This window comes from Elephas maximus, chromosome 19 (assembly GCF_024166365.1).
Source record: "Elephas maximus indicus isolate mEleMax1 chromosome 19, mEleMax1 primary haplotype, whole genome shotgun sequence".
In the NCBI taxonomy this organism is placed as follows: Eukaryota; Metazoa; Chordata; class Mammalia; order Proboscidea; family Elephantidae; genus Elephas; species Elephas maximus.
The window spans coordinates 73,902,709-73,929,504 of NC_064837.1; the positions used below are offsets into that span (position 1 = coordinate 73,902,709).

The following is a 26,796-nucleotide window of genomic DNA, read 5'->3' on the forward strand; positions in this document are numbered from 1 at the left end:
GTTTGGCCAGGCTACTGTCTTTCATATTTCTTGGCATAGACTAGTGAGCACCTCCAGCGCTGCGTAAAACATCTCAACTGGTATTCCTTCAATTCCTAAAGCCTTGTTTTTCACCAATGCCTTCAGCGCAGCTTGGACCTCTCCCTTCAGTACCATCAGCTCCTCATCATATGCTACCTCCTGAAACCTGTCTGTCATGGGTGACCCTTCTGGTATTTGAATACCAGTGGCATCGCTTCCAGCATCAAAGCAACACGCAAGCCCTCAAAGTACAAAAAACTGACAGATGCGTACAGGAGAAACAAACATGGACCCATAGATAATATAGGTTTTCAGACTGAGATTATATTTGCTGTACAGTTTTGTATCTTGTTTGTTTTATGCTTTAAGAATATATGAATAAACAGAAGAATATATTCCTTAACATAAGATGAAAATCACTAATCCTATCAACTGTTAAAGTTTCAAAAAGTAACTCAATTTTAAAAACCAATTTCAATCAAATTGGCAATAATACTCCATGATTTTTATATTCCTTTTTGAATGTGAATATGATTGAAACATTAATGTGGAAGAAAAAAAGGGCCTGAACAATGAAGACTCTTTCTAAAGAATAAAACACGTTAATGCTATTATAATCTAACAACTCTACTTTTTAACTTCATCAACTTACAGACGTTAGAGTTGGAGTGAACATAAGAGGTCATTCAGTCCGACTCCTAATGGACAAGGTGACTGAGACACCCCTCTGTCACCTGGTGACACCACCTGGACGAGGCTGAGCAGGGCAGGTAAAATAGATCCCTGACTTCTTGAGTCAGTGCCCTTTCCACTACGCTTCCATCCTATGAAATGAAATAATGAAATTTTAAAAGTCCTAATTGAGCTAAATTTCACCAAGCACAGATTTTAAAAAGATACCAGTTTTGCTGGCCCTGAAACATTAAGTATGCAATTGGGAGGTTTGGTAGATTAGAAAAATTCTGAGTATTATTTATGACAGTCCATAAAGGCATAACCCGTTTTAGTGGAGAAAATGGGGAAGCAGCGTGGCAGACACAGTGGTGCTCAGCAAATATGCCAAATGCTCCCCTCCGTTTCCTGGCTGCCACGCATCAGACGTGACCTCACGGTAGATGTGAACAAAGAATGGAATGGCCTGGGAGACCTCCAAGGCGAGCCTTCTCTTCTTTTGCTGTAGTGAACCTTCAAGCCTCATGTTCAGGGCGGAGTCACAGAAGGTGCAGCATTTTTCAGCTGAAGTCCCTGAGTGACGACACTGAGAAGACTCCTCTGCCTCCCTACCAAACACACACCTGGGACATGGAGCGTAGGTGAGGACTCAGATTGGGGGTTAATTTATTACTGCCACATAATCTAGCCTGCCCTGGCTGATTAGGAGTGAGCATTCCTGTTGAAAAAGAACGATTTGCTTTACTAAAGAGAGTCACCACACAATGTTTCGATAGCAAGTTCCATTTGCATTTTAATTTGATTTGCAAAGGTTGTTCCCAAATAATTTTTCAGCAAGCCATCTGTTACATACACCCTAGATAAGTGCCAAGAATTTACTGTATGTGTGACACTTTTTATGCCTTGAGCCCAAGACAAATAAAATCTGACATTTTTCATAGTTTACTTGTTATTACCCAACAGTACCACTCTTTTGTTAAATGGATTTTATTAAAAAATCTATGTGCTCAAGAAACTTGTCATACTGTGATTATTCCTGCTAGGTAGCAAGGGACTTGGCTAAAAAAATTTTCCTCTCCCAGTAAGGGTTCACTGCCTCAAAACTGATCATTTTCTACCGAAGTCCCTTTAAGGCTCGTACAGGAATACTTCTATACCTGTCACTCCTCACAACCAGTTAGGGATATCCCTGATCTCTCAACCGTGGACGCTGTCATTTGCTGTTTCATTTTGAAAGGAACTCAGAGAAAACATTATATGGATCAACCACGCTTTTTAATATGAGACATTTTAAGAATCATTCTAGCAATTTTTTTCAGTTTAATAAAAGTACCAAAAGCCAATTTGTAAAACGTAAGAAACAGTATAAAGTAAATGGAGAAATCCACAAAACTTATTCATCTTCCCACCGTCTAGAAAGCTAGTGAAGAAGGAAAAAATGGCAGAAGAGTCACTAGAGTATAAACTCTCACAATAAAGAGCATGGCTTCATTAAAAATAAACCCTGCCAAGCCAACAATATTTTTCCCCTATGAAATAAAAGAACAAAGCGACAGTACCTTTTGACTCCGTGGAATGTGGAACGCATCTTAACAAAATTTGGGTATGTGAAAAATACTACAGTAGGAAGTCCACAGAATAAAAGGGTCCTAGGTATTTATGATGCATCATTGATTTAAAGGAAAATGAATGATAATTTAGAGAGAGTTGATTCTAGGATGCAAGATTTAATAGGTTCATTAGCAAATGCAAATACATTTAAATTTTATTTATTGACATAGCAGAGAACACAACACCAGAAGAGGAAATGATAATTTAAATTGATCAAAATAAACTGAAGTACTGGTCAAAGCCAACAGGATAACAACAAAACCTGGATCAAACAAAAAGATAAAACGTGCACTGTGAATTAACAGAGTGTCCCACAATTTAATTATGAGGACATTTTAATAATACAGGAAGAATAAAGTATGTAAGTACTGATAATCTTTACTCTAGAATTTGAAATGTGAAGACCTTGAAGAGAAATGTGAAAGGAAAGCAACTGAATACAGGGAAAACCAAGCACACAGCCAAAGATAAAAATACTAGGGTTTCCAGCCTTGGAGTGGCAACTGCCTGAAGGGATAATAAAGGTTTATTTCGTTAGAACAGTAGCATCAGCCTCACCTGAGAACTTGTGGGAATGTCTATTCACCTACTGAATTCACAACCCTGGAGGTGGGGGCCAACAATCTGTTTTAACAAACTTTCCTGATGATTCTGATGCACACTCAAGTTGAGAACCAGGTATCTGGACTAATGATATTCAACAAGACTGAGTTATCCGTGGCAGTTTTAACATTGTAACTGATGTTCGTTTCTCACCTATAGTGTTCCATCCACTCTCTGCCCCACCCGACCAAGTCCAATCCTAAATAACAAAGTTATCCCTATCCAACCTAAATGGAAGCAGAAAATCAAGAACAGAAATGTTTTTCTTTTAATATTATCCTGGAAAAAGACTTGGACAAAAGCACACAATTAAATACCTTAGCCAGTTGTTAAATCCATGTTTGTGGACAGACCAAGGGACATCAGAGGAGACAAAGATCCCTGAAAATATTCAGAAAAACAACTGATCATTGAGCTGCTGTTCAGGCTCAGTCTTGCCGCTAACAATCCTACCCCAACTTTCCCACTGAATGCTTCCCAATTTGAGGGAGTAGAGGAGGCCAAGGAGATCTACTCTGAGTTTGACATCCCAATGAGATTCTGAAGTCTGTAGTTTCTATGTGTCTGGATCATGGTGTGGGGAAGCCTTTGGGAGACCACACAGCTTTCCTCTGGGGGCACCTGGACAGCTCTCTACTGACTGAGATTCCCGCAAACCCTCTCCTGCGTGGCAGCTAAAGTACAGTTACTTAAGGGATTTTTGGTTATTCCAATTAGTAACACATCATCCTTTTCCTCTATAATACTGTAAGAGTCCCTTAGAACAAGCTGTCAGGGAATTAAGAAGCATCTATCAAAAAATGCACTACCTGGGTAGCTTTTAAATAACCAAAATCCAAGAAACTAGCTGGGGAGAAGAATATTATCTAATCCTTTTAAACCTTTGATACATACTTTATTTCTTGATACATCACCGCTTTGGTCGTTTTCAGGTTTCTTTTCAAGTTCTTCATATTTTTATTACATTCTCAAGGAAAGATTATCAGTACCTAAATAGGGAATTTGGGACACCAAATCACACTCATAAAGAAACCAGTTACCTATCTACCAAAGCAGAAAGTAGACAGGAAATAGAAAACAAAAAATCCCTACCTTCAAATTTATGGTGGGAACAAAGGCAGCCTCACAATTAACACCTACCAGAATATTTGGAAACATTAATAACATATTGATCTAATGGATTCTAAGTTTGTAAACAATTTGCCTGGTATCGGGTAGTCATTAACCAAGTTGTTCTCATTTTTCACATGAAAGGAAGAAATGAATTAAAATTAGAGAAAATGATATTAAATTGTTGTTGTTAGGTGCCCTGGAATTGGTTCTGACTCACACTGACCCTATGTACAACAGAAGGAAACACTGCCTGGTCCTGTGTCATCCTCACAATTGTTGTTATGCTTGAGTCCACTGTTGCAGCCACTGTGCCGTCCTCTTTTTCACTGACCTACTTTACCAAGCAGTATGTCCTTCTCCAGGAACTGATCCCTCCTGATAACATGTCCAAAGTATGAGAGACACAGTCTTGCCATCCTTACTTCTAAGGAGCATTCTGATTGTATTTCTTCCAGGACAGATTTTTTCATTCTTTTGGCAGACCACATTCTTCTCCAAGGCCACAACTGAAAGGCATCAATTCTCTTCCAGTCCTCCTTATTCACTGTCCAGCTTTCACATGCGTAGGAGGTAACTGACAACAGCATGGCTTGGGTCAGGCACACCTTAGCTTTCCAGGTGAGGACTTTGTTTTTGAACACTTTAAAGAGGTCTTTTATAGCAGATTTGTCTAATGCAATGCGTCATTTGACTTCTTGACTGCCAGTTTTAATTTTAATTTTAATGGTATTAGAATCCACCAAAGTCCACCCCAAGTCCCTGGGTTGGGCAAACAGTTAAGTGCTTGACTACTAGCCAAAAGGTTTGTGGTTAAACCCACCTAGAGCAGTCTCAGGGAACAGGCCTAGTGATCTGCATTTGAAAACCCTATGGAGCAGTTCTACGCCGCACCCATGAGGTCTCCATGGGTCAGAATCCACCTGACTGGATGGTAACTAACCACAGAGACCACCCAGGAGTGCCTCAGAAGGAAGGTCTGGCAATCTACTTCTGAAAAATCAGCCACTGGAAACCCTATGGAGCACTGAACTACTCTGACACACACAGGGTTGCTATGAGTCAGAACAGACTGGATGGCAACTGGTGGTGCTAACCTGTGAAAGTTACAGCATTTTCTTCCCTTGAGGGAAAAAAGGAACCAGACATTTATCAAGCAAGTACTGTGCTAGGATAATACAGGGATTGCGCACGGGCGCTTTACAGATATTACTTTATTTAATCCTTACACCACTACCATCAACAGCACCTCCAGTTTATAAATGAGAACAATGAGGACCAGAAAGGTTAAGAAATTTTCCTAAGTACACTTAACTACTAAGTGGTGGGACCAAAATGCACGTGCATTCTGACCACACCCATTTTTTCCCAAGGCCCCAGGCTGCCTCTTTAGTGATGCCTGTAACAGAAAGGAGCCCTCCTTGCAGTGGTTAAGTGCTCTGTTGCTAACCAAAGGTCGCCCCCATCAGCTGTTCTGTGGGAGAAAGATGTGGCAGTCTGCTTCCTCAAGAATTACGGCCTTAGAAACCCTATGGCGCAGCTCTACTGTGTCCTATCAAGTTGCCATGGGTCGGAATCAACTGGACAACAATGGGAGAAGGTCTATAATAGAAATAAGGTAGATGACAGCTTCCTGTTCCTTGATGCTGTTTACTACTACTCAGTTAACTTACAGGCACCGGAACTGTTTTACATCTGGTTCATCTCTAACCTTACACTGATCTCTCCATTCACCAAATTACTCATTTATGTACTGCTTATTTTGGCATTCAATCATACTCCATTCTAAAATATGTTAAATGAATTCATACCCCATTTCTCCAAAAAGTTCGCAAGCTTTCAAAAGGTAGAAAGAACTTTTAGACGTCTTCTGTTTGCCCAAAGTGTTCAGCACTGACTGTGGATTCGATGTCCTACTTATCTTTGCATTGCCCGAGTTAGACAGTATGTTGTTATACGGAAGGTGGTCAATATGTTTGTTTAAAGACGAGGAATGAAGGTGTGACCATAAAGTAATAGGACTGTAGTATGGAGCCTTGTGGATTCTCCTTTTTTTAAAATTATAGCTACTTACAGACCTTCACTTGTTCAATTTTATCAACGATCCCATAAGGAGATAGAAAAAAGACCTAAAATCATCACGTAAAGCAGTATTCGGTGCACTGCTATTTAGCTAACAAACGTGTCCTATAACATTATAAAGTTATATTTCTTCGTCTCTTTATACGGAATGTTTTACAGATTGTAGCTTCAAAATCTAGGCTGTACTGTAGGGTGAAAACGTTTAATTCACCCCCTTGAAACATAAAAGCTAAATGACAAAAAGGAATTATTTATATACACATGTCATCAGGTCAGAAACCGCATCCAGGACCAGAGCGGACAGACCTGCCCACCGGCTCCCACGTTTGAAGTCTCCGTTGATTCCCCAACGTCGATAATAAAAACTTCCTCCGCACGAAATCACCGGAAACACAAACGGGGGGGGGAGGACAGCACAAACGGCCCCACAAAACGCCATTCTAAACTGAATTGCTTGTTAGTTTCAGCAAATTGTAAAATGGGGTGGAGGGGAAGGGAGACACCGGTAGAAGACGGATTCCGGCACCTGTCTCCACAGCCACCCCCGCGCGATGCACGCCTCGGGGAGACGCAGCGCCGGCGCCAGGTTCTGCCCCCACAAGGAGCCTGAGGGGACCTCAGCCGAGGCCAGAGGCGGCCTTTGACGCGCGCCCGCCGTCCCTGCCCTCGGCCTCCCGCCGCACCTGCAAGTCCCGCGCGCTCGGGGGCCGCGGCACAGAAGCCCGTCTCGCCTGCTCGCCGTGCTCCGCGCCGCCACCCTCCGCCATCTTCCGCCGGCCGTCGGCAACCCCCCCCAGACGCGCCTCCCCGGGATTTCCGGGACGGTTGCCGGGCAACGGCGGGGGCGGAGCTACGCAGCAAGGCCGGCGGAGGAGGGGGCGGATCCGCTCTTGGCCGCGCCGCGCCCCTGTGTGGCCGCCGAATCCCCCTCCCATCGCGCGCCGGGGCAAGTTGGCGGCGATTTAGGGTTAGCCTCTCCTTTCGTGTTCCCCCCGCCGGAGGCTTGAGCCGGTGTAAACCGCCGCGGAGGGCAGTTACTGACCCCGGGGGGCAGCAGAGGCTCGCAGGGTCAGTGAACTCATCCATGAAAACTTCCCTGAATGTTTTAGCTGATGAAACGTGCAACCCCACCTTTCTAGCCTTGTTCTCTTCCCGGTCAAGATCCAGGTAAGCCCATCACCCCCAAAGCATAGAATTGAGGGTGAGAGCACCGTAAAGGCTCTTTGCAACCAGAACTAGAGACTCCTAAGCCCTCTTCATTCCACCGAGATTTAAACTCCTTTTTTTTTTTTTTATTCTAGGCACTGTTGCGCCCCGAGAATGCAAGGGTTGGGAGCAGAGAGATGTAAACAAATAATAAAGTGCGATTTCCAGTCGAGCTTTGCAGGAAGGGTTGTGAAAAGAATGTGTGAAGGGGAATATTCTGTTGGTGCCTGCTATGTGCACCATGCTAGGTGCATTACATGTGTTATATATCCCGCTGCCAGTAATTATTGTCATCGTGTTATTCGTAAAGAAACCACATGGTAAATAATTGACTAAGTTCACACTGTAGTAAATGTCATTACCAGATACTAAACCTTGCTTATGTTGTTGACCTGTTACTCTTATTTATACAACATTCTGCCCTATGAATTCCTAGATCTTCTTTAAAAAGAAATGCCCTTTACAGAAAGTGACATTTTAGCTGTTATAAGAAGGATAAGAACTTCAAGTAGACAGCGAACCAAAAGGAACCACGTATAAAGGCAAGAGTATGTACAGAGATTTGAAATACCAAGTTCGTAGTTAGGGACAGTACTATATGATTGAAGCTTGTTAACTGCCTCGGAGTTGACCCCAACTCATGGCGACCTCATGCACAACAGGATCAGACTGTTGTGATCATAAGGTTTTCATTGGCTGATTTTCAGAAGTAGATTGCCAAGCCTTTCCTCCTAGCTAATCTTAGTCTGGAAGCTCCTGTTCAGCATTCTGTCAACATGTGAACCTCCACTGACAGATGGGTTATGGCTGTGCAAGAGATGTATTGGCCAGGAATTGAGCTCAGGTCCCCGGCATGGAAAGCGAGAATTCTACCATTGAATTACTGTTGTCCCCATGATGGACTATTAGAAATTACCAAAGCCATGTATGAGGAGGGGAGCCTAAACTGAACATGTAGGATTAGGGCAGATTCTGAAGGATCTAGCGTTAGTGAATGGGTTAAATATTACCCTCTGAGCCAAAGGAACAAACAAAAAACCCCAAACCCATGTGTTTCAGACTAGATGCTCCATAGGGTTTTCAGTGACCTTAGAAAGTAGAGTGCCAGGCCTTTCTTCTGAGGTGCCTCTGGGTGGATTTCAACCATCAACCTTTTGGATAGTAGCCCCGTACTTAACCGTTTGCACTACCCAGTACTCACCCTCTGAGCCAGATGTTCTCAAACATTGCTACCCTTTAGAATCACCACTCCTCCACCTCCACCTCCACCCCAGAAATCCAGATTTAATTAGTATGGAGTGGGACTCAAGAGTCATGCTTTTTAAGATGCTCCCCAAGTACACTTTGCATCTGGCCATGACAGAGTACTTAGTACTTGCCCCTGACACTTAACCGTTTTCAGACATTGAATAGTAGGCGGTTCAGGACCGTGATGTCTGAGGGAAGGAAAATAACCAAGGTGAACTATGTTTGCCCTGGCTTTCTACCTGGAACTCCCATATGCTGCTGGTGGGAATGTAAATTAGTTAATAACTTCGGAAAATAGTTTGGCAGTTTCCTCTAAAGTTAAATATACACATCATAAGACCCAGCTATTCCACTCCTAGGTACTGACCCAAGAGGAATGAAAACGTATGTACCCAAGTGTTCATAGAAGATTTTATAATAGCCCCAAACTAGAAATGATCCAAATGTCCATCAATAATTGAATGAATAAAATTTTGATAAATTCATACAATGGAATAACATTCAACAATAAAAAGGAAGACATTAGTGATACACATACCATAGATGAATTTCAAAAACGTTCTCGAGTAAAAGAAACCAAATATAAAAACCCATAGCTGTTGAGTCAGTTCCGACTCATGTTGTTGTTGTTAGATGCCACTGAGTTTGTTCCGACTCATAGTAACCCTATTGTCATGGATTGAATTGTGTCCCCCCAAAATATCTGTCAACTTGGCTAGGTCATGATTCCCAGTATTGTATGATTGTCTACCATTTTGTTATATGATTTCCCTATGTGTTGTAAATCCTATCACTATGATGTAATGAGATGGATTAGCAGGAGTTATACTGAGGACAGAAACCCTGGTGGTGTAGTGGTTAAGTGCTATGGCTGCTAACGAAAGGGTCAGCAGTTCAAATCCATCAGGCACTCCTTGGAAGCTCTATGGGGCAGTTCTACTCTGTCCCATAGGGTCGCTATGAGTTGGAATCAACTCGACGGCACTGGGTTTGGTTTTTTTTTTTTTTGGTTTTATATTGATGACATCTACAAGTTTAGATAGTGTCTTAAGCCAGTTTCTTTTGAGATACGAAAGAGAGAAGCCAGCAGAGAGACATGGGGAGCTCATTCCACCAAGAAAGCAGTGCCTGGAGCAGAGTACATCCTTTGGACCTGAGGTTCTTGCGCTGAGATGCTCCCAGATCAAGGGAAGACTGAAGACAAAGACCTTCCCCCAGAGCTGACAGAGAGAGAAGAAGGCCTTCCCGTGGAGCCAGTGCTCTGAATTTGGACTTCTAGTTTACTGGACTCTGAGAGAATAAATTTCTCCTTATTAAAGCCATTCACTTGTAGTATTTGTTATAGTAGCACTAGATGACTAAGTCATCCATGTACAACAGAACAAAACACTGCCCAGTCCTGTGCCATTCTCACAATCTTTGCTGTGTTTGAGCCAGTTGTCGTGGCCACAGTGTCAATCCATCTTGTTGAGGATCTTCCTCTTTTTTGCTGACCCTCTACCTGACCAAGCATGATGTCCTTCTTCAGGGACTGGTCCCGCCTGATAACATGTCCAAAGTACGTGTGACAAAGTCTCAACATCCTCGCTTCTAAGAAGCATTCTGGCTGTACTTCTTCCAAGACAGATTTGTTTGTTCTTTTGGCAGTGCATTCAATATTCCTTGCCAGCACCATGATTCAAAAGCATCAGTTGTCCTCCAGCCTTCTTTATTCATTGTCCAGCTTTTGCATGCATACGAGGCAACTGAAAATACCATGGCTTGGGTCAGGTGCACCTTAGTCCTCAAAATGACATCTTTGCTTTTTAACACTTTAAAGAGGTCTTTTGTAGTACATTTGCCTAATCTATTAAGTTCTTGACTACTGCTTCCATGGGTATTGATTGTGGATCCAAGTAAAATGAAATCCTTGACCACTTTAATATGTTCTCTGTTTATCATGATGTTGCTTACTGATCCAGTTGTGAGGACTTCTGTTTTCTTTATGCTGAGGTGTATAATCCATACTGAAGGCTATAATCTTTGATCTTCTTCAGTAAGTGCTGCAAGTCCTCTTCACTTTCAGCAAGCAAGGTTGTGTCATCTGCATATCACAGGTTGTTAATGGGTCTTCATCCGATCCTGATGCCATGTTTTTCTTCATACATTCCAGCTTCTCAAGATTATTTGCTCAGCATCCAGATTGAATAAGTATGGTGAAGGATACAACCCTGATATACACCTTTTCTGATTTCAAACCACTCAGTATCCTCTTGTTCTGTTAGAATGACTGCCTCTTGATCTATGTACAGGTTCTGCATGAGCACAATTAAGTGTTCTGGGATTTCCATTCTTCTCATTGTCGTCCATAATTTGTTATGATACACACAGTCAAATGCCTTTGCATAGTCAATAAAACACAGGTAAACATCTTTCTGGTATTCTTGGCTTTTAGCCAAGATCCATCTGCCATCAGCCACGATATCCCTCCTTCCACATCCTCTTCTGTATCCAGCTTAGATTTCTGGCAGTTGCCTGTCGATGTACTGCAGCAATTGTTTTTGAATTATCTTCAGCAATATTTTACTTGCATGTGATATTAATGATATTGTTGAATAATTTTCATTCTGTTGGTTCACCTTTATTTAGAATGGGCACAAATATGGATCTCTTCCAGTCAGTTGGTCAGGTAGCTGTCTTCCAAATTTCTTGGCATAAGTGAGTGAGTGCTTCCAGCATTGCATCCGTTTGTTGAAGCATCTCAGTTGGCATTCTGTCAGTTCCTGGAGCCTTGTTTTTCACCAATGCCTTCAGTGCAGCTTGGACTTCTTCCTTTAGTACCATTGGTTCTTGATCATATGCTGCTTCCTGAAATGCTTGAACATTGACCAATCCTTTTTGGTACAGTGACTCTGTGTATTTCAACTCATAGTGACCCTATACAGAACAGAGTAGGACTGCCTCAAAGGGTTTCCGAGGTTATACTTTTCATGGAAGCCGACTGCCACGTTTTTCTCCTGAGAAATGGCTGGTGGGTTCAAACTGCCGACCTTTTGGTTAGCACTAGAGTGCTTAGCCACTGCACCAACAGGGCTCTTTTACCAAATCTAAAAAGAGTAAATATTGTCTTATTCAATCTGTATACAATTCTAGAACAGGCAAAACTGGTGGTTACTTGGGGCTGTACATTTGGGGAAGGATAAGCTTGGGGAATTTAACTGAAAAACGACATGTGAGAACTTTTTGAAATGATAGAAATGTTTTATATCCTGATTGTGGTGATGGTTACACAGGTATATACATTTGTAAAAACACATCGAACTTTACACTTAAAATGGGTGCATTTTATTATATATAAGTTATATATTTATAAAGTTGATTGAAAAAACAGCTTCTCAGATAATTCTCTTGTGCAGCCAGGGTTGGAAACCACGGTTCTAAGGCAGTTGGGAACTGTTAAAGGATTTGTGATTGAGAAAGATCACAGGGTATCAGTGTATAGGATGAATAAGAATTAGGAAGCTAGAAGGTTATTACACCGATGAGAGGTGATTAGAACTCAAATGTTATCACTGGCAGTGAGGAGAGAGGAGTTGGTAGAGATATTAGGGTCAGACTCAATAGCTGCTGGTCTCAAATGTGGAAGATATGAAAAGGAAGAGCAAGGATGACATCTGGGGCTTGAGTTGGGTGATGTGGTCAATGGTACTACCTGTAAATTATTGAGTTGAAACGGAGAAGCACATTTCAAAAGGAAAAGAACAAGTCTGTTACGAACATTCTGAGTTTAAAATTTATGTGGGACTCTCAAGTAAAGATGCGTGATAGAGCAGTTACAAACATGGGTCTAGATATTGGGAGAGAATTTTGGTTTGTAGATAAGATTTGGGTGTTGACTCAAATAAGTGATAGGTGAGTAGATGAGGGTCCCATGGGCAGTGTGAAATGTGAGAAGTTATGTGGACCAAGAACACTCAAATACCAACACTTAACAAATCCTTGGAGGAAGAGATCTTTCTAAGTAGATCCAAGGCGTAGTCAAAGAGGTAGGTCAAAGCCAAGAGACTGGAAAGTGAGTGAGGAGGCAGTTTCAAGGGGAAACCAACAGTGTCACATACTACAGTGAAGCAAGGTTAGGACTGGAAAGCATGCGCTGGATTAAGGGAATAAAAGGTGGATGTCCCAAAGATCACTCCTCATTTCTCGGATAGAGAGGCAATTTCGTATTTTAGTAGTTTGAGGGGTGTCAGCTAAGGGAGTGAAGGCTGTTGAAAAAGTACTTAAAGTTAGCGGTGTACAGGAGGCTTCTGAGAGCCTGTTGTTCAATGTTCAGGAATTTTGTGAGGCACTTGTATATATACACGTCTGTGTGTCTGTATTGCACCTGCAGACAGGCTGTGCCACAGACTTGCAGGCAGCCGTGAGACTGCTGGGAATAAGAAGATACACCCTCTGTCATCAACCATTCCACGGGTGCTCTGTTCAGCTGCAATCGAGCTGGATACAGGAGACACACAATGTTGGCAAAGTGAAAGCTATTATTATTATTGATAGAAAACACATGGTAAACAATAACAACAGGTCCCAGAGGGGAAATGCTTACCCTTCCCCAAAGGACCCTTGTCCATTCTTTGTGGCTCTGAGCAGCTGCCGTGTGCCAGGTCGGATCCTGGGTTCAGGTCACTGCTGCTTCCGACTACCCCCGTGCTGCGGGGGCGGGGCTGCGCGGTTGACAGGGCTTCTGCGGCCGCCCACCGCCGTGCTGCCTGGGCCCGCAGGGCTCACTTGCTGCCACGCCACCCTGGCCCCAGCTGGCAAGGGGAGGCATGCAGCCCATGCTTGGGGCACAGTGAGGCCCCTCCTGCCCTGCGTGAGTGTTACAACTCTTCTAGCTGGGCTGGCAAGCCTCCTGCCCAGAGGCATCCGGCTCTGCTCTGCTGTAGGAAGACCCCTGCACAGGGCACCTCAGGCCTCTGCCCTGCACAGGCAAGGGTTACAGCTCCGTTAGCTCCTCTTGCAAGCCTCCTGCCCCCAGGTGCTCAGCTGTGGCTCGGTGGGCCGGCAAGCCCTTCGCCGCTATCTCTCACCATCTACAGTGTTACAGCTTTTTCTTCTCGGTCTATGAGGTTTTCAGCACAGGGGCCCTGGGTCTTTGGTCCAAAGGCCACGCTTCGCTCCAGATTCTGTTTGATGATAGTGAGGTCTCCCTGAACCTCGGTTGGATTGACTTTTATATGAGCCTAATAACCAGCTGCCATCGAGTCGAGTCCAACTCATAGCCACCCTATAGGACAGAGCAGAACTGCCCCATAGGGTTTCCTAGGTTGTAATCTTTCTCTCTTGGAATGGCTAGTGGGTTCAAACTGACCTTTTGGTTAGCAGCCAGGTGCTAAATCTTTGCACCAGCAGGGCTCCTATTCAACATTTACTGATGTGAAATTTCACCAAGTATGAAAACTTGAAAGTTTTAACTTTAACAGTTTTTATCAATGGTTTACTTAAGGAATTGTGTTATGTGGGGGATTGACAGGTGAATATAATCCAGCCGTTGTTGTACTTGGAATCTGACAAACAGAGAGAGATTTAATTCCAGCAGAGGAACATTGGGGTAGTTGAGAGAGTGGCATCTGAACTGACCATTAACCAACTGGGGGATGCGAGGGCATCCCAGGCCGAGGGAACAGCAAGCGTGCCGGTTCAAAGGGGTGGAAATGTAGAGCACTGACATAGGGGAATGGTGAGACTATCTAGCCTGAGTGGAGGGCCTATGTGGTGGAGAAAGGATTGGGAATTGTCAGGAAGGATCCATTAAATGTCAAGCTAAGAAGTTGGGCTCTTATTAAATTATAGTGAAAAAATCAAAGATTTTCGACGAGAGGACGTTGATGAGAGTTTTCTAGGGCTGCCATAACAATATCACAAAGTGGGTGCCATTGAAAAACGAATTAATTTTTTTACAGTCTGGAGGCTAGTAGTCTGTCTTAGTTATCTAGTGCTGCTATAACAGAAATACCGTAAGTTGATGCTTTTGACAAAGAGAAATTTATCCTCTCGTAGTCCGCGAGGCAAGAAGTCTGAATTCAGGGTGTCAGCTCCAGGGGAAGGCTTTCTGTCTCTGTCAGCTCTGGAGCAAGATCCTTGTCATCAATCTTCCCCTGGTCTAGGAGCTTCTCAGGGTAGGGATCCCAAGTCCAAAGGACACGCTCTTCTCCTGGCAATACTTTCTTGGTGGTACGAGATCCCTCTGTCTCTCTGTGCTGTTCTCTGTTTTATATCTGAAAAGAAATTGACTTAAGACACCACCTAATCTTGTAAATTGAGTCCTACCTCATTAACGTAACTGCCACCAATGTCACCTCATTAGAATCATAGAGGTAAGATTTACAACACATAGGAAAGTCACATCAGGTGACAAAATGGTAGACAATCACACAATACTGGTAATCGTGGCCTAGCCAGGTTTACGCACATTTTTGGGGGGACACAATTCAGTCCATAACAAGGTACAAATCAGGGTCTCTGCCATATGAGTTCCTTTTTTGGGCTTTGGCAAAGGAATTGTTTCATGCCTCTCTCCAAGTTTCTGGTGGCTGCTAGCTTAATTTTACGATTAAGCCTTCCGTATTCTTACCTGCCACTGGCTCAATAGAGCTTTGGTTGATGAATAATGAAATCTACACATTTTTGCATAACTTATTTTCTTATATTCAAATTTATTCCATTAGAATGCCTTTCACCCGACAAGTTGCCTAGTAACTATCATATTGTTCTCTTCTATTTATAACTTAAACTTTATCAGTATGTTCTTTCTACGTTGGGAGCAGAGATACTTGAGGTACTGCTCTCTGATGAGCCTTCTGTAGGGGAGGACCAGAGAAATCGAGATGGCCTTCATTGTTTATGGGTGGATGAGTAAACTTTGTAGACGTTTTCTTTGACCAACATTTTCTAAAATAATTTTTTTTCATTATTTATAATAAAATGAATAAACATGATTTGTGGCCTTAGAGTAGATACTCCTAAGCCAAACTGAGTTGATGGAAAAACATTTCTTATAAGCTTTACTTTAAAAAAAAAAAAAGAATTGTGATAGTATTCAGAAAATAATCTTAAAATTACTGAACATTGGCAATAATCCTGGATTGTTATTTTCTTATGAAAGTCATGAGATTTTTATTTCAATTTTGAATTATTTTTAATCAAAAAATCAAATACCTATTTCTGGGACAGCCTGAGTGTAATAGAAAAGTTATTTCATAGTAGTGTGGGAAACACCCGAAAGTAGCATGCCAAATCCACTTTAGTAAACTTTTACCTAATGCAGATGATGGCCTCTAGAAACTGTTTACATGCCCAGTGAAGGCAATAACTATCAAGTTACATGAGAAAAAATTTGGAGTCCATGGATACCGTAATTGCCAGCGTTACTAAATATATGTATGGTGTGTGTACTTTGTGAAAGGAAGTATGATAGTGAATTATACTATGTCCCATAAAACTAGAAATAGTTATTAAAATGGAACATTACTTTTCTTCCAGTTTGTGATAAAGGGGAAGTGCTATACCTGTCAATACCAGGAATTGTTTCTTCTGTTTTTCCAGCTCTTCACAGCTGCCTTCTCTAATCCCACAGCTGTGAGGCTCAGTTCCACTTCAGTTCTTGAGCAAATGTTGAATGAGGCAAGTGGATTTTATACCAGTTTCAGCCCCAATCATCTTATGAGGCTTGGAATGAAGACAAAGTCCCTGGAAGTGCGTGCCAGAGTGGAGCCCAAGTCTCCTTCGCTGCCTTCAAGATGCAGAAGCCGCACACTGGGGTGAACCCCGTACTGGTGCAGTGTGTGCTGCACTGGCTCAGTCCATTTGGCTGGGCATCCGCTTGAAATTTCCGGTTATTCTGCTTCATAACTCTGCGTCCTTCTCAGGTTGGGGCTCCACGTCAAACCCTATGTAGTGCTTGCTGCTACCAGCCGAGTGTTTGCCCTTTTTAAAAAGCACTGGATTCTGCTTCTCTAAACCCTGGGATTGTATAGATTGTATAGGGTGCAGTGTCTCACCGAACTTAAATTTTTACCAACTGGAATTAGTTTCTTGCTGCAAGATCCTCCTCCCTTCTTTCTACTTCCTGTGGGTTATTTGTGGTGATGACCTAATAGTTCTTGTGTCCAAGCCTGAGTGATGACACCTCCTATCTTAACTTGAGAGAGAAGTGACCATCTCACTATTAGTCATAAATTGAGCAATTCGTTTAACTGCCATATCCATTTTGGTAACATAATATCTTCTTTGTACATATGTGGCATCATCAGTCTTGATATCGGCCAAATTTTTGGTGGGAGTCCATCCTGTCTTTATTTAATGACTAAAACACTTTGTCATTCTTTTAAAAATTGACGTGCACGGTTTGTTAATATTTTCCATGTATATTTAATTATTGATATGGTTGGGTTTAAGTTAACGTTTTCCATTATTCTTTTTTCCTGCCTTCTTTTGGATTAATCAAGTATTTTTAAAATATTCCATTCTATCTTTTTGTAATTTTTAGACATTGCTCTAAGGAATAATTTATCTGTTATGGATTGAATTTGTTCTCCAGAAATAATGTGTTGTAAATCCTAACTTCTATACCTGTGGTTATAATCCTGTTTCAGAATGAGTTGTCTGTTATGTTGGTGAGCAGTATTAGTGTAGGATGTATCTTGGGTCAGTCTCTTATAAGATATAAAAGGAGTTAACAGAGATGGGGGAAGACAGATGCCACGCCACATGGAGATCTTCAAGGAACAGAAGCTGAAGAGACAGTGTTGTTCCCCTCCAGCTGACAAAGATAGAAAGCTTTCCCCTAGAGCTGGCACCCTGAATTTGGACTTCTAGCCTCCTAAACTGTAAGAGGAAAACCTGGTGCCGCAGTGGTTAAGAGCTATGGCTGCTAACCAAAAGGTCAGCAATTCGAATCTACCAGGCATTCCTTGGAAACCCTATGGGGCAGTTCTACTCTGTCCTATAGGACACTATGAGTCGAAATTGACTCAACAACAGTGGGTTTTAAACTGTAAGAAAATAGATTTCTGTTTGTTAAAGCCATTCACCTATGATATTTCTGTTATAGCAGCACTAGATAACTAAGACAGCATTCTTAACTTATTGTAGTCTACTTTGAATTGGTAGAACACTTCACATAAAATTCATATTTACTTTTATATCTTGTCTATACATCCAGAGACATAGCTACTAGTATTGTTGTAGTCTTTCTAAGGTGGCTTTTCTGGAATTGCAGTGGACAACCTGATGTGTTTTATCAAGTATCTCTAACTTGGAAGGGCTTGAACTCTAAACTCCGCCTTCCATAGAGAAGAGAGGTACCGAAATCTATGCACAGCTCTTCTAGCTTACCCTTTGCTGCTTTCACTGCCTTCTGTGGGGTATTGCCCTATAGCTGCTCAGTTAAGAGGCTGGTCAAAGATGTGAGAGGACTTTTTGTACAGATTTCAGACCCTTCCCTTTGGCTGTCTCTGCTAGGATTCCCCCTGTAAAAGTTACATGGGGGTTGGGGGGGTGGTGTCCGACCTCCTCTAATCCCACAATGGGGAAAGAGAACCAAGATCAACAGCCCAAGGCTGTTTCCTGTGAGGTGGAGGCCAGTTAAGCCTACTATCTCTACCATCTCTATCAATTCCTGCACCAACCATTCCTCCCATACCACCCTCTACCGGGTTTGGTAATTCATTGCGATAGCCACACACAACTCACAGATTGTACTCACAATGATGGGGTTTATTAGGGAAGTAACAGTTATAATTCAGGCTCAGGAACACTCAGAATACAGTTCTTCCACGAGGACAGCCTTTCCTTAGCTGTGCTTGCAGGCACACCTCTCCCTGGCCCTCTGTCTCTGCCCAAGGGCACTCGGCTTTCTCTCTCAGTGGGCTGGGAAGCCCTGCACCATCTTTTACTGCCAGGTCTCTGCTGCTGGGTCTCTCCTTCCTTAGTGGTGGTGGGTTCCTCTCTGCTCTGAATTTGGCTGTCTCTTAAGGCAGAACTGACCAATCCACTCTGTGGGCCACAATTACCCTATTTGCACAGCCCCACCCAGTCACCTGGGTAGGAATCCTAAGACCAGGCTAGAAAGGCCAAACACAAAAGTAATTAACTGCACCGCACCTCCTTTTAATTTTCAGACCTTTTAGCCACAAACTGAATCCTCGACCTAATGAGGCTACTGTCTTCTACTTGAGCTGTATTTCCTGTGTGCAGCACCCAGTTGGGAGAGCCAATAGAGTAGTCAGTAAATGTGGACCCAGTCAGTGTGCTTCCCGTCTTTAGGCTTATCCCCTTCTGATATCTGCCTGTTGTTGGTCATTCTTCTGTCCAGAGTTTATATCTGCAACCAGGAGGCGGTTAATCTGATATAACCTACTCTACTATCACTGGAAATAAAACCACTCATCTGCTAATGTTGTGTGGAATTCGCCTGTAAGTTCATGAATGATACTGAACTCTAACTTTTCTTTCTTGTAATGTCCTTGTTAAGTTCTGGGGTCAAGTTTATTGTGGCCTCGTTGAATTTGTGGGGAGGTGTGCCCTCCTTTTATATTCCCTGGAAGAGTTTGTATTGTATTGATTGGTGTTATTTCTTCTTTAAATGAAAACTGAGTGAGTAGCACTAATGACTCATTAAGTGTAAGTCACCAATAAAGAACAGGGGGGTGCTGACAGTTTTCCCTGCACAGTCCGGAAGCCCTGATCCGAGGAGTAAGCAGTCCTTTTAATCTTACTTTAAAGTACTGACAAAGATACTATGCAGTAGACTTGTTATTTTTAGGTGCTGTTGAGTTGATTTTGACTCTTATTGACTCCATATGGCAGAGTAGAACTGCCCCATGGGGTTTTCTAGGCTGTGACCTTTACAGAAGGCGATCACCAGGTCTTTCTCCCACTGAGAAAAGGGAGTGCTATACCTGTCAATCCCAGAAGTTGCTGAGTAGGTCCTAACTAGGAAATGTAATTTAGAAAAAGGCCTCTGGTAACTGGGGCAACAACCACTCTACAAATTCCAAGAAAACTGTTCTTTTTACCTCTAAAACCACTAATGCCTCAGTCACGGCAGTAGAAGAAGTTAGGACTGTCCTCAGTGGTTTCAGGATTATGCAAACACATCAGCCTTCTGTTTGGGCTCTTCAGAGGCATCCTTTTCCTTTTTGCTTACTTCCCAGTTCTCATTTGTGTAATGTGTTACCATCTCTGCCTTTGTTCCTCAGTGAAGTATTTAGACAGAGAAACATGACCAGACAGAGCAGGGTTAAAAACAAAGAGTAAACATCACAAAATAGCAGGCGCATTTCTGTTCACCTGTACCTAAATATAGAGGCTTAGGATAATTGCGCTGAGAATTGAAAAGCCCATTGCAGTTAGCCAGGTAAAGTTCAATGAAGACGAGATTTACTATGACATCATGACCCAGAACAGGGTAGCACAGAGATGAAGTTTAGGAGATGTCTAAGACCAGGTGCAGCCTGAGACCCCGTCCTTGTCTAGGGGTCTGTTGCTGCTCCTGCTGACCCAAAAACCCAGTGCCGTCGAGTCGATTCCGACTCATAGCGACCCTATAGGACAGAGTAGAACTGCCCCCATTGAGTTTCCAAGGAGCACCTGGCAGATTTGAACTGCCGACACTTTGGTTAGCAGCCATAGCATTTAACCACTACGCTGACAGTCTCTGCCATTTCATCACCCCCCTACAGCAGGCCTACAGCAGAAGCTCCCCTGTGTGCCTTGACACTTACACTCTTAGCTCTTGGAAAGGCATCGCAAGGCCTTCAGTGGCCAGAGGCCCTCGACCAGTGACCTCTAACAGTGAGCTAGACACATAACAGCATCTCCTATGTTCACCTTGTTGTGAAAAAGATTGGGAAACACCGACGCATGTGTTGCTCTTGCCTCTTCTCAACCAGTAGCGTTCATCTGGAAACACGCGAGTTTCCTGGATTTGTGCATCAGTTAATGTGACAGGCCTGGTGCCTTGCATAGTAACACCAGGCTGCAAAGTCCAGCTGTCTCTTCAGACCCTGGACCTTTGTGTCAGCTGTCCCCATTCGGCCTTCCCAAATCCCCCAGGACATGGAATTCAGCCCGTTCACCGTTTTCCGAAACAGGACCTACAAACCTTGGTGGCTGATACGTGAAGGGTCAGAAGAAGAACCCAGCATCTCAGGTCGCACAGAGCATTCCTCTGGAACACCACTTGTTTCACGTTTTCTCTATGGTTGCTGCTCCACCAGGCTACACTGTCCCCAGGGTGAAGCTTGCATTTCTTCCTTAACACCTTGCCCATTCTTAAATCCAGATTCCCTATCCTCTTATCAGTCAGAGCAAACATTAAAAAAAAAATTAATTAGCAGTCTCATGGGGTTTTATCCTCCATTCCAAGCTGTTATCAAGCCACTTCTTTTTAACAAATTCCCTGTGAGAACATAGTCAACTCCATCGCATCGCGTACACGCATTTTTGATCATGCAGAGATGTTTTGAGGTTACATTCTGATCTTGGCCTCATGAGATGTTTCTTGGTCTATTAATGAAGTGCTCCACATTTTAAAAAAAGAAAAAGAAAGAAACAAACAAAAAACGTGTAATGCAGCGACAGATCACCAGAGGAGACCAGGCACACGGACTTCAGTTGTAACTGAATCCAGCTTCAGATTTCTCATCTTTATTGGACACAAGAAGTTGAAATCCTGAGGAATACAGTCTTACATAAAATACACATTAAAGAGGATTAGATGTCTTACTGTGACGGTTATTATGTAGAAAGATAAAGTTGAATTTGGTATAAAAGAAAAGAACGGCTGATGTGAAATTTGCAGCCATTGTTTTCTTTTGTAACAGTCAGGAAAACAAGTTTTAAAAACATTCTTCAAAGCATCCAGCATAACAGACTTTTAATTCTATTAATTGATTTGATTGAGAAATTTAACCAGGTTATTGTGGGGAAAAAAAAAAAAGATTGACACAGTGGCTGCAACAATGGGCTTAAACGTAGCAATGACTGTGAGGATGGCGCAGGACCTGGCATTGTTAGTTTTGTTATACAGAAGTTGCTGTTATGGACTGAATTGTGTCCCCCCAAAATGTTTGTCAACTTGGTTAGGTCATGATTCCCAGTATTGTGTGGCTGTCCTCCATTTTGTGATCTGATGTAATTGTCCCACGTGTTGTAAATCCTAATCTTTGCCTGTGGTTAATGAGGCAAGATTAGGTTATGTTAAAGAGAATTAAGAGCGGATGCAACACCCTTACTCAGGGCGCAGCCCTGATCTGATGTAAGGGGAGTATCCCTGGGGTGTGGCCTGTATCACCTTTTATTTTACAAGAGATAAAAGGAGAGAGAAATGAGCAGAGAGACAGGGACCTCCTATCACCAAGAAAGAAGTGCATAGAGTGGAGTGTGTCCTTTGGATCCAGGGTCCCGGCACTGAGCAACTCCTAGACCCAGGGGAAGGTTGATGACAAGGATCTTCCCCCAGAGCCAACAGAGAGAGAAAGCCTTCCTCTGGAGCCAGTGCCCTAAATTCAGACTTGCAGCTTCTTATACTGTGAGAAAATGAATCTGTGTTTGTTAAAGCCATCCACTTGTGTATTTCTGTTACAGCAGCACTGGAGAACTAAGACAGTTGCAGTGAGTCGAAGTCAACTCGATGGCACCTAACAGCAACAAGATTCTGATAATCTTCATTGTTTTGTGGAAAGGATGCTTTCTGGAGATTTAATTAAAATCTAACTTTTCCTTTATTCATTCTCCCAGGTCCCAGTCTCCTGCCTTTCTGCCTTCTCAGTCCAAATATGTACACTTGTCTCCCTGAGCTGTAAGGACCAGAGTTAGGGCAGTGAATGTGAATAACAAGGTGGCATGGATCAGATTTCACCCTTAAATCTCCACTAGTGCATCAGAGTTCTGCCCTGCTAGAGAAGTGAGCCTTATAGTTGAATTTTACATCTCGTAGAACCCTAGGGCTTACTTACTCCTCATTGTCAAAATGAAGCATAACTCTATCAAAACAGCATCTGCCCCCCAGAGGTTAATAGCCTTACATACAGAAGTTAAAGGAGCAAGTATTTTAATTCAGTCAGTATGGCCAAAGGCGGATGTATTATAGGCTAAGTGAAGTGGCAGCTATGGTTGTCACCCACTGCTGTTGGCCCAATCGCAACCAGTGGTCTTCGAATAGCATCTTTGGCTATGATATCACCAACAGAAGTCAGGGTTAAGTAAATAATTCATGCCAGAAGAAAATTCTAAGGGTTCTTAAGAATACTTAAGTATCAAAATAAATATAAACAAAAGAGATGAATCAGGAAATACTTATTTGTATTTCAGGAGGTTCTTTCACTTTTCAGAAGATTTTTCTCTATGGATCTTATAAAGAAGAATGTTCTATAGAATGATTCGCATCCTGGATGGCCCAAGTGGTTAAGTGCTAGGCTACTAACTGAAAGGTTGGCATTTTGAATCCAACCAGATGTACCTTGGAAGAAAGGCCTGGCAATCTACTTCCAAAAGATCACAGCCATTGAGAATCCTACAGAGCACAGTTATACTCTGACACATATGGGGTCTTCACATGAGTTGGAGTTGGCTCGATGGCAACTGGTTTTTTCAAATAGAGCATTTATATATAATTCCGTTTATAAGACTTGATTTGCTTTTAGGAACATCAGTACTGTTAAAGAAGTGATGCTGTGTAAATGCTTTTATATTATAAGCATTATATTCCTTTTGAACCACTGGTATCAAGCCCAAATATAAACACACAGAGATGCATCATGGATATTAGGTTGATTGATTGATAATGAGCCCCAGACACTGAAGCACCTGAAGACCTTGAGGGTCTCAGTCTACCTTCATCCCATGACTATTTGGATCCTCAAATAAATGTGCTTCAGTTTTGTTTTTCTTACAGAGAGAACTGACTTTATTCATAGAGAGAATAGAGTACCTAGCGTATTGTTCGAGGAATACTGAATCGTAACTATCTCAATTCTCCTAACCCCCAGCCTCCACTGACAAGCTGTGCTTCCTAAAATTCCTTCTGTTTCAACAATTGAATTATAAGTTTTAGACCTGAAAGAAACTTTAGAAGTCGTGGTTCAGTTCTTTCATTTAGCAGCTGAGGGAGAAAGAGAAAGGTGATGACAAGTCCCAGATAACACAGTTACTAGTGACGGAGCTGAATTTTTGCATGTCTTCTAGCCAGTGAATCATCCTCATTGCTGAGAATTGTACCTCATCCGTAGAGGTAGGCTGTTGTAGCCATGCACATGGTTCTACCCCTTTGAACACAGATTAGAGGGGTTGGTGGTAGTCACCTGACCCAAGCTGGTGCATTCTGGTTCACTTTCTGGGAACAGAGAATTAGAGTTCAGACACATTAGGGTTCAGACACATTAGAGTTCAGACACATTGGTTATACTATCTGGGAGGAGCTGGGGTTGAAACGTGGCAGCTATGGGGGCAGAAAGAGGCAAAAGCCTGCTCTATAGAGAGACATAGAAGAAGGCAGCTGACCTCCAGAGAAAACACATTTACTCATTGTGTCAGGCACATTGGCATTTATTGTGCCTTCTGATTTTTCATAACTTTGTAAGGTGGCAGGGTTGTATCCTTTCACCATACTTACTCAGTCCGTATGCTAAGCAAATAATCTGAGAAGCCAGACTACATGAAGAAGAACATGGCATTAGGATTGGAGGAAGACTCATTAACAACCTGTGATGTGCAGATGACACAACCTTGCTTGCTAACATTGAAGAGGACTTGAGGCACTTACTGATGAAGACCAAAGACTACAGCCTTCAATAGGGATTACACTTCAACATAAAGAAAACAAAAATCTTCACAACTGGACCAATAAGCAGCATCATGGTAAATGGAGAAAATGTTAAAGTTGTCAAAGATTTCATTTTACTTGGATCCACAATCAACACCCATGGAAGCAGCAGTCAGGACATCAAATGACGTATTGCATTGGGCAGGTCTGCTGCAAAAGACTTCTTTAAAGTGTTAAAAAAAAAAACAAAACAAAGATGTCACTTTGAGGACTGATATTTTCAGTCACCTCACATGCACAAGAAAGCTGGGCAATAAATAAGGAAAACTGAAGAACTGATGCCTTTGAATTATGGTGTGGATGAAGAATATTGAATATACCATGGACTGCCAGAATCTGTCTTTGAAGCAGTACAGCCAGAATGCTCCTTAGAAGTGAGGATGGCGAGACTTGGTCTCACGTACTTTGGACATGTTACCAGGAGGGATCAGTCCCTGGAGAAGGACATCATGCTTGGTGAGGTTGAAGACCCTCAACAAAATGGATTGACACAGTGACTACACAAATGGGCTCAAGCATAGCAGTGATTGTGAAGATGGTGCAGTGGTTAAGCACTTGGGTGCTAACCAAAAAGTTGGGGGCTCGAACCCAACAGCCACTCTGTGGGAGAAAGATGTGGTAATCGGCTTCCATAAAGATTATAGCTTTGGAAACTCTGAGGCAGTTCTACTCTGTCCTATACAGGCTTGCTGTGAGTTGGGATACACAGAATCACTGTACCAAAAAGAATTGATTCACATTCAGCTATTTCAGGAGGTAGTATATGATCAAGAACCCATAACACTGAAGGAAGAAGTCTGAGCTGCATTGAAAGCATCGGTGAAAAACAAGGCTTCAGGAATTGACAGAATACCATTTGAGGTGTTTCAACGAATGGATGCAACGCTGGAAGTAATCCCTCGTCTATGCCAAGAAATTTGGAAGACAGCTACCTGGCCAACCGACTAGAAAAGATCCATAATTCATGCCTGTTCCAAAGAAAGGTGAACCAAAAGAATGTGGAAATTATCCAACAATATCATTAATAGCACATGCAAGTAAAATATTGCTGAAGGTAATTCAAAAACAGTTACAGCAGTACATCTATAGGGCACTGCCAGAAATTCAAGCTGGTTTCAGAAGAGGGTGTGGAATGAGGGATACCATGGCTGATGTCAGATGGATCATGGCTGATGTCAGATGGATCCTGGCTGAAAGCAGAGAATACCAGAAAGATGTTTATGTGTGTTTTATTGACTATGCAAAGGCATTGAACTGTGGATCATAACAAATTATGGATAACTTGAGAAGAATGGAAACTTTAGAACACTTAATTGTGCTCCTGAGGAACCTGTACATAGACCAAGAGGTGGTTGTGGGACAGAACAAGGGGATACTGAGTGATTTAAAATAAGGACAGATGTGCTTCAGGGTTCTGCCCTTTTACCAAATTTATTCAATCAGTATGCTGAGCAAATAATCTGAGGAGCTAGACTCTATGAAGAAGAACGGGACATCAGGATTGGAGGAAGACTCATTAATGACCTACATTATGCAGATGACACGACCTTACTTGCCGAAAGTGAAGAGGACTTGAAGCACTTACTGATGAGGATGAAAGACCACAGCCTTTAGTATGGATTGCACCTCAACATAAAAAAAAACAAAAATCCTCACAACTGGACCAATAAGCAACATCATGATGAACAGAGAAAAGTTTGAAGTTGTCAAGGATTTCATTTTACTTGGATCCACAGTCAGGGCCCGTGGAAGTAGCAGTCCAGAACTTAATAGATGTATTGCATTTGGGCAAATGTGCTACAAAAGACCTCTTTAAGTGTTAAAAAGCAAAGATGTCACTTTGAGGACTAAGGTATTTTCAGTTGCCACATATGTAGGCAAAAGCTGGGCAATGAATAAAGAAGACCAAAGAAGAATTGATGCTTTTGAATAATGGTGTTGGTGAAGAATATTGAATATACCACGGACTGCAGAAAGAGTGAACAAATCTGCCTTGGAAGAAGTGCAGCCAGAATGCTCCTCAGAAGCGAGGATGACGAGACTTTGTCATACGTACTTTGAATGTGTTGTGAGGAGGGACCAGTCCCTGGAGGCCATCACGCTTGGTAAAGTAGAGGGTCGGTGAAAAAGAGGAAGACCCTCAACAAGTTGGATTGACACAGTGGTTGCAACAATGGGCGCAAGCAGAGCAGTGATCATGAGGATGGTGAGGGACCAAACAGTGCTTCGTTCTGTTGTACACAGAGTCACTATGAATTGGAACCAGCTCAGCAGCACCTAACAGCAGCAAAGATGGCATTATTATCCCCGTGTAAAATATGCACACTAGAAAACATGCTCAGAGGAGTTGAATAACTTGACCAAAATTGCCCAGCTAGTTA

At 42.5% G+C, this 26,796-nt stretch overlaps 1 protein-coding gene and 1 long non-coding RNA gene across 4 annotated transcripts in view; one reads left to right on the forward strand and one right to left on the reverse strand.

Moving 5' to 3' along the window:
• The window catches only part of UBXN2B (UBX domain protein 2B), a 42,058-nt gene extending 35,142 nt beyond the window's left edge, over positions 1–6,916 (reverse strand). Inside the window, exons 1-2 of one of the 3 annotated variants that reach the window (XM_049859184.1) lie at positions 6,783–6,871; positions 674–3,288 (exon numbers count right to left, since the gene is read on the reverse strand). In XM_049859184.1, the coding sequence (XP_049715141.1) occupies positions 674–697 (24 nt within the window). In that variant the 5' untranslated portion in view covers positions 698–3,288; positions 6,783–6,871. Of the gene's footprint in view, positions 1–673 lie in introns of all 3 variants that reach the window. The other 2 variants (XM_049859182.1, XM_049859183.1) reach the window with 2 other exon arrangements.
• Positions 6,790–26,796, forward strand: part of LOC126062103 (uncharacterized) — a 62,058-nt gene continuing 42,051 nt past the window's right edge. The window contains exon 1 of the long non-coding RNA XR_007513976.1: positions 6,790–7,266. This is a non-coding gene — a long non-coding RNA (uncharacterized LOC126062103). The remainder of the gene's footprint in view (positions 7,267–26,796) is intronic.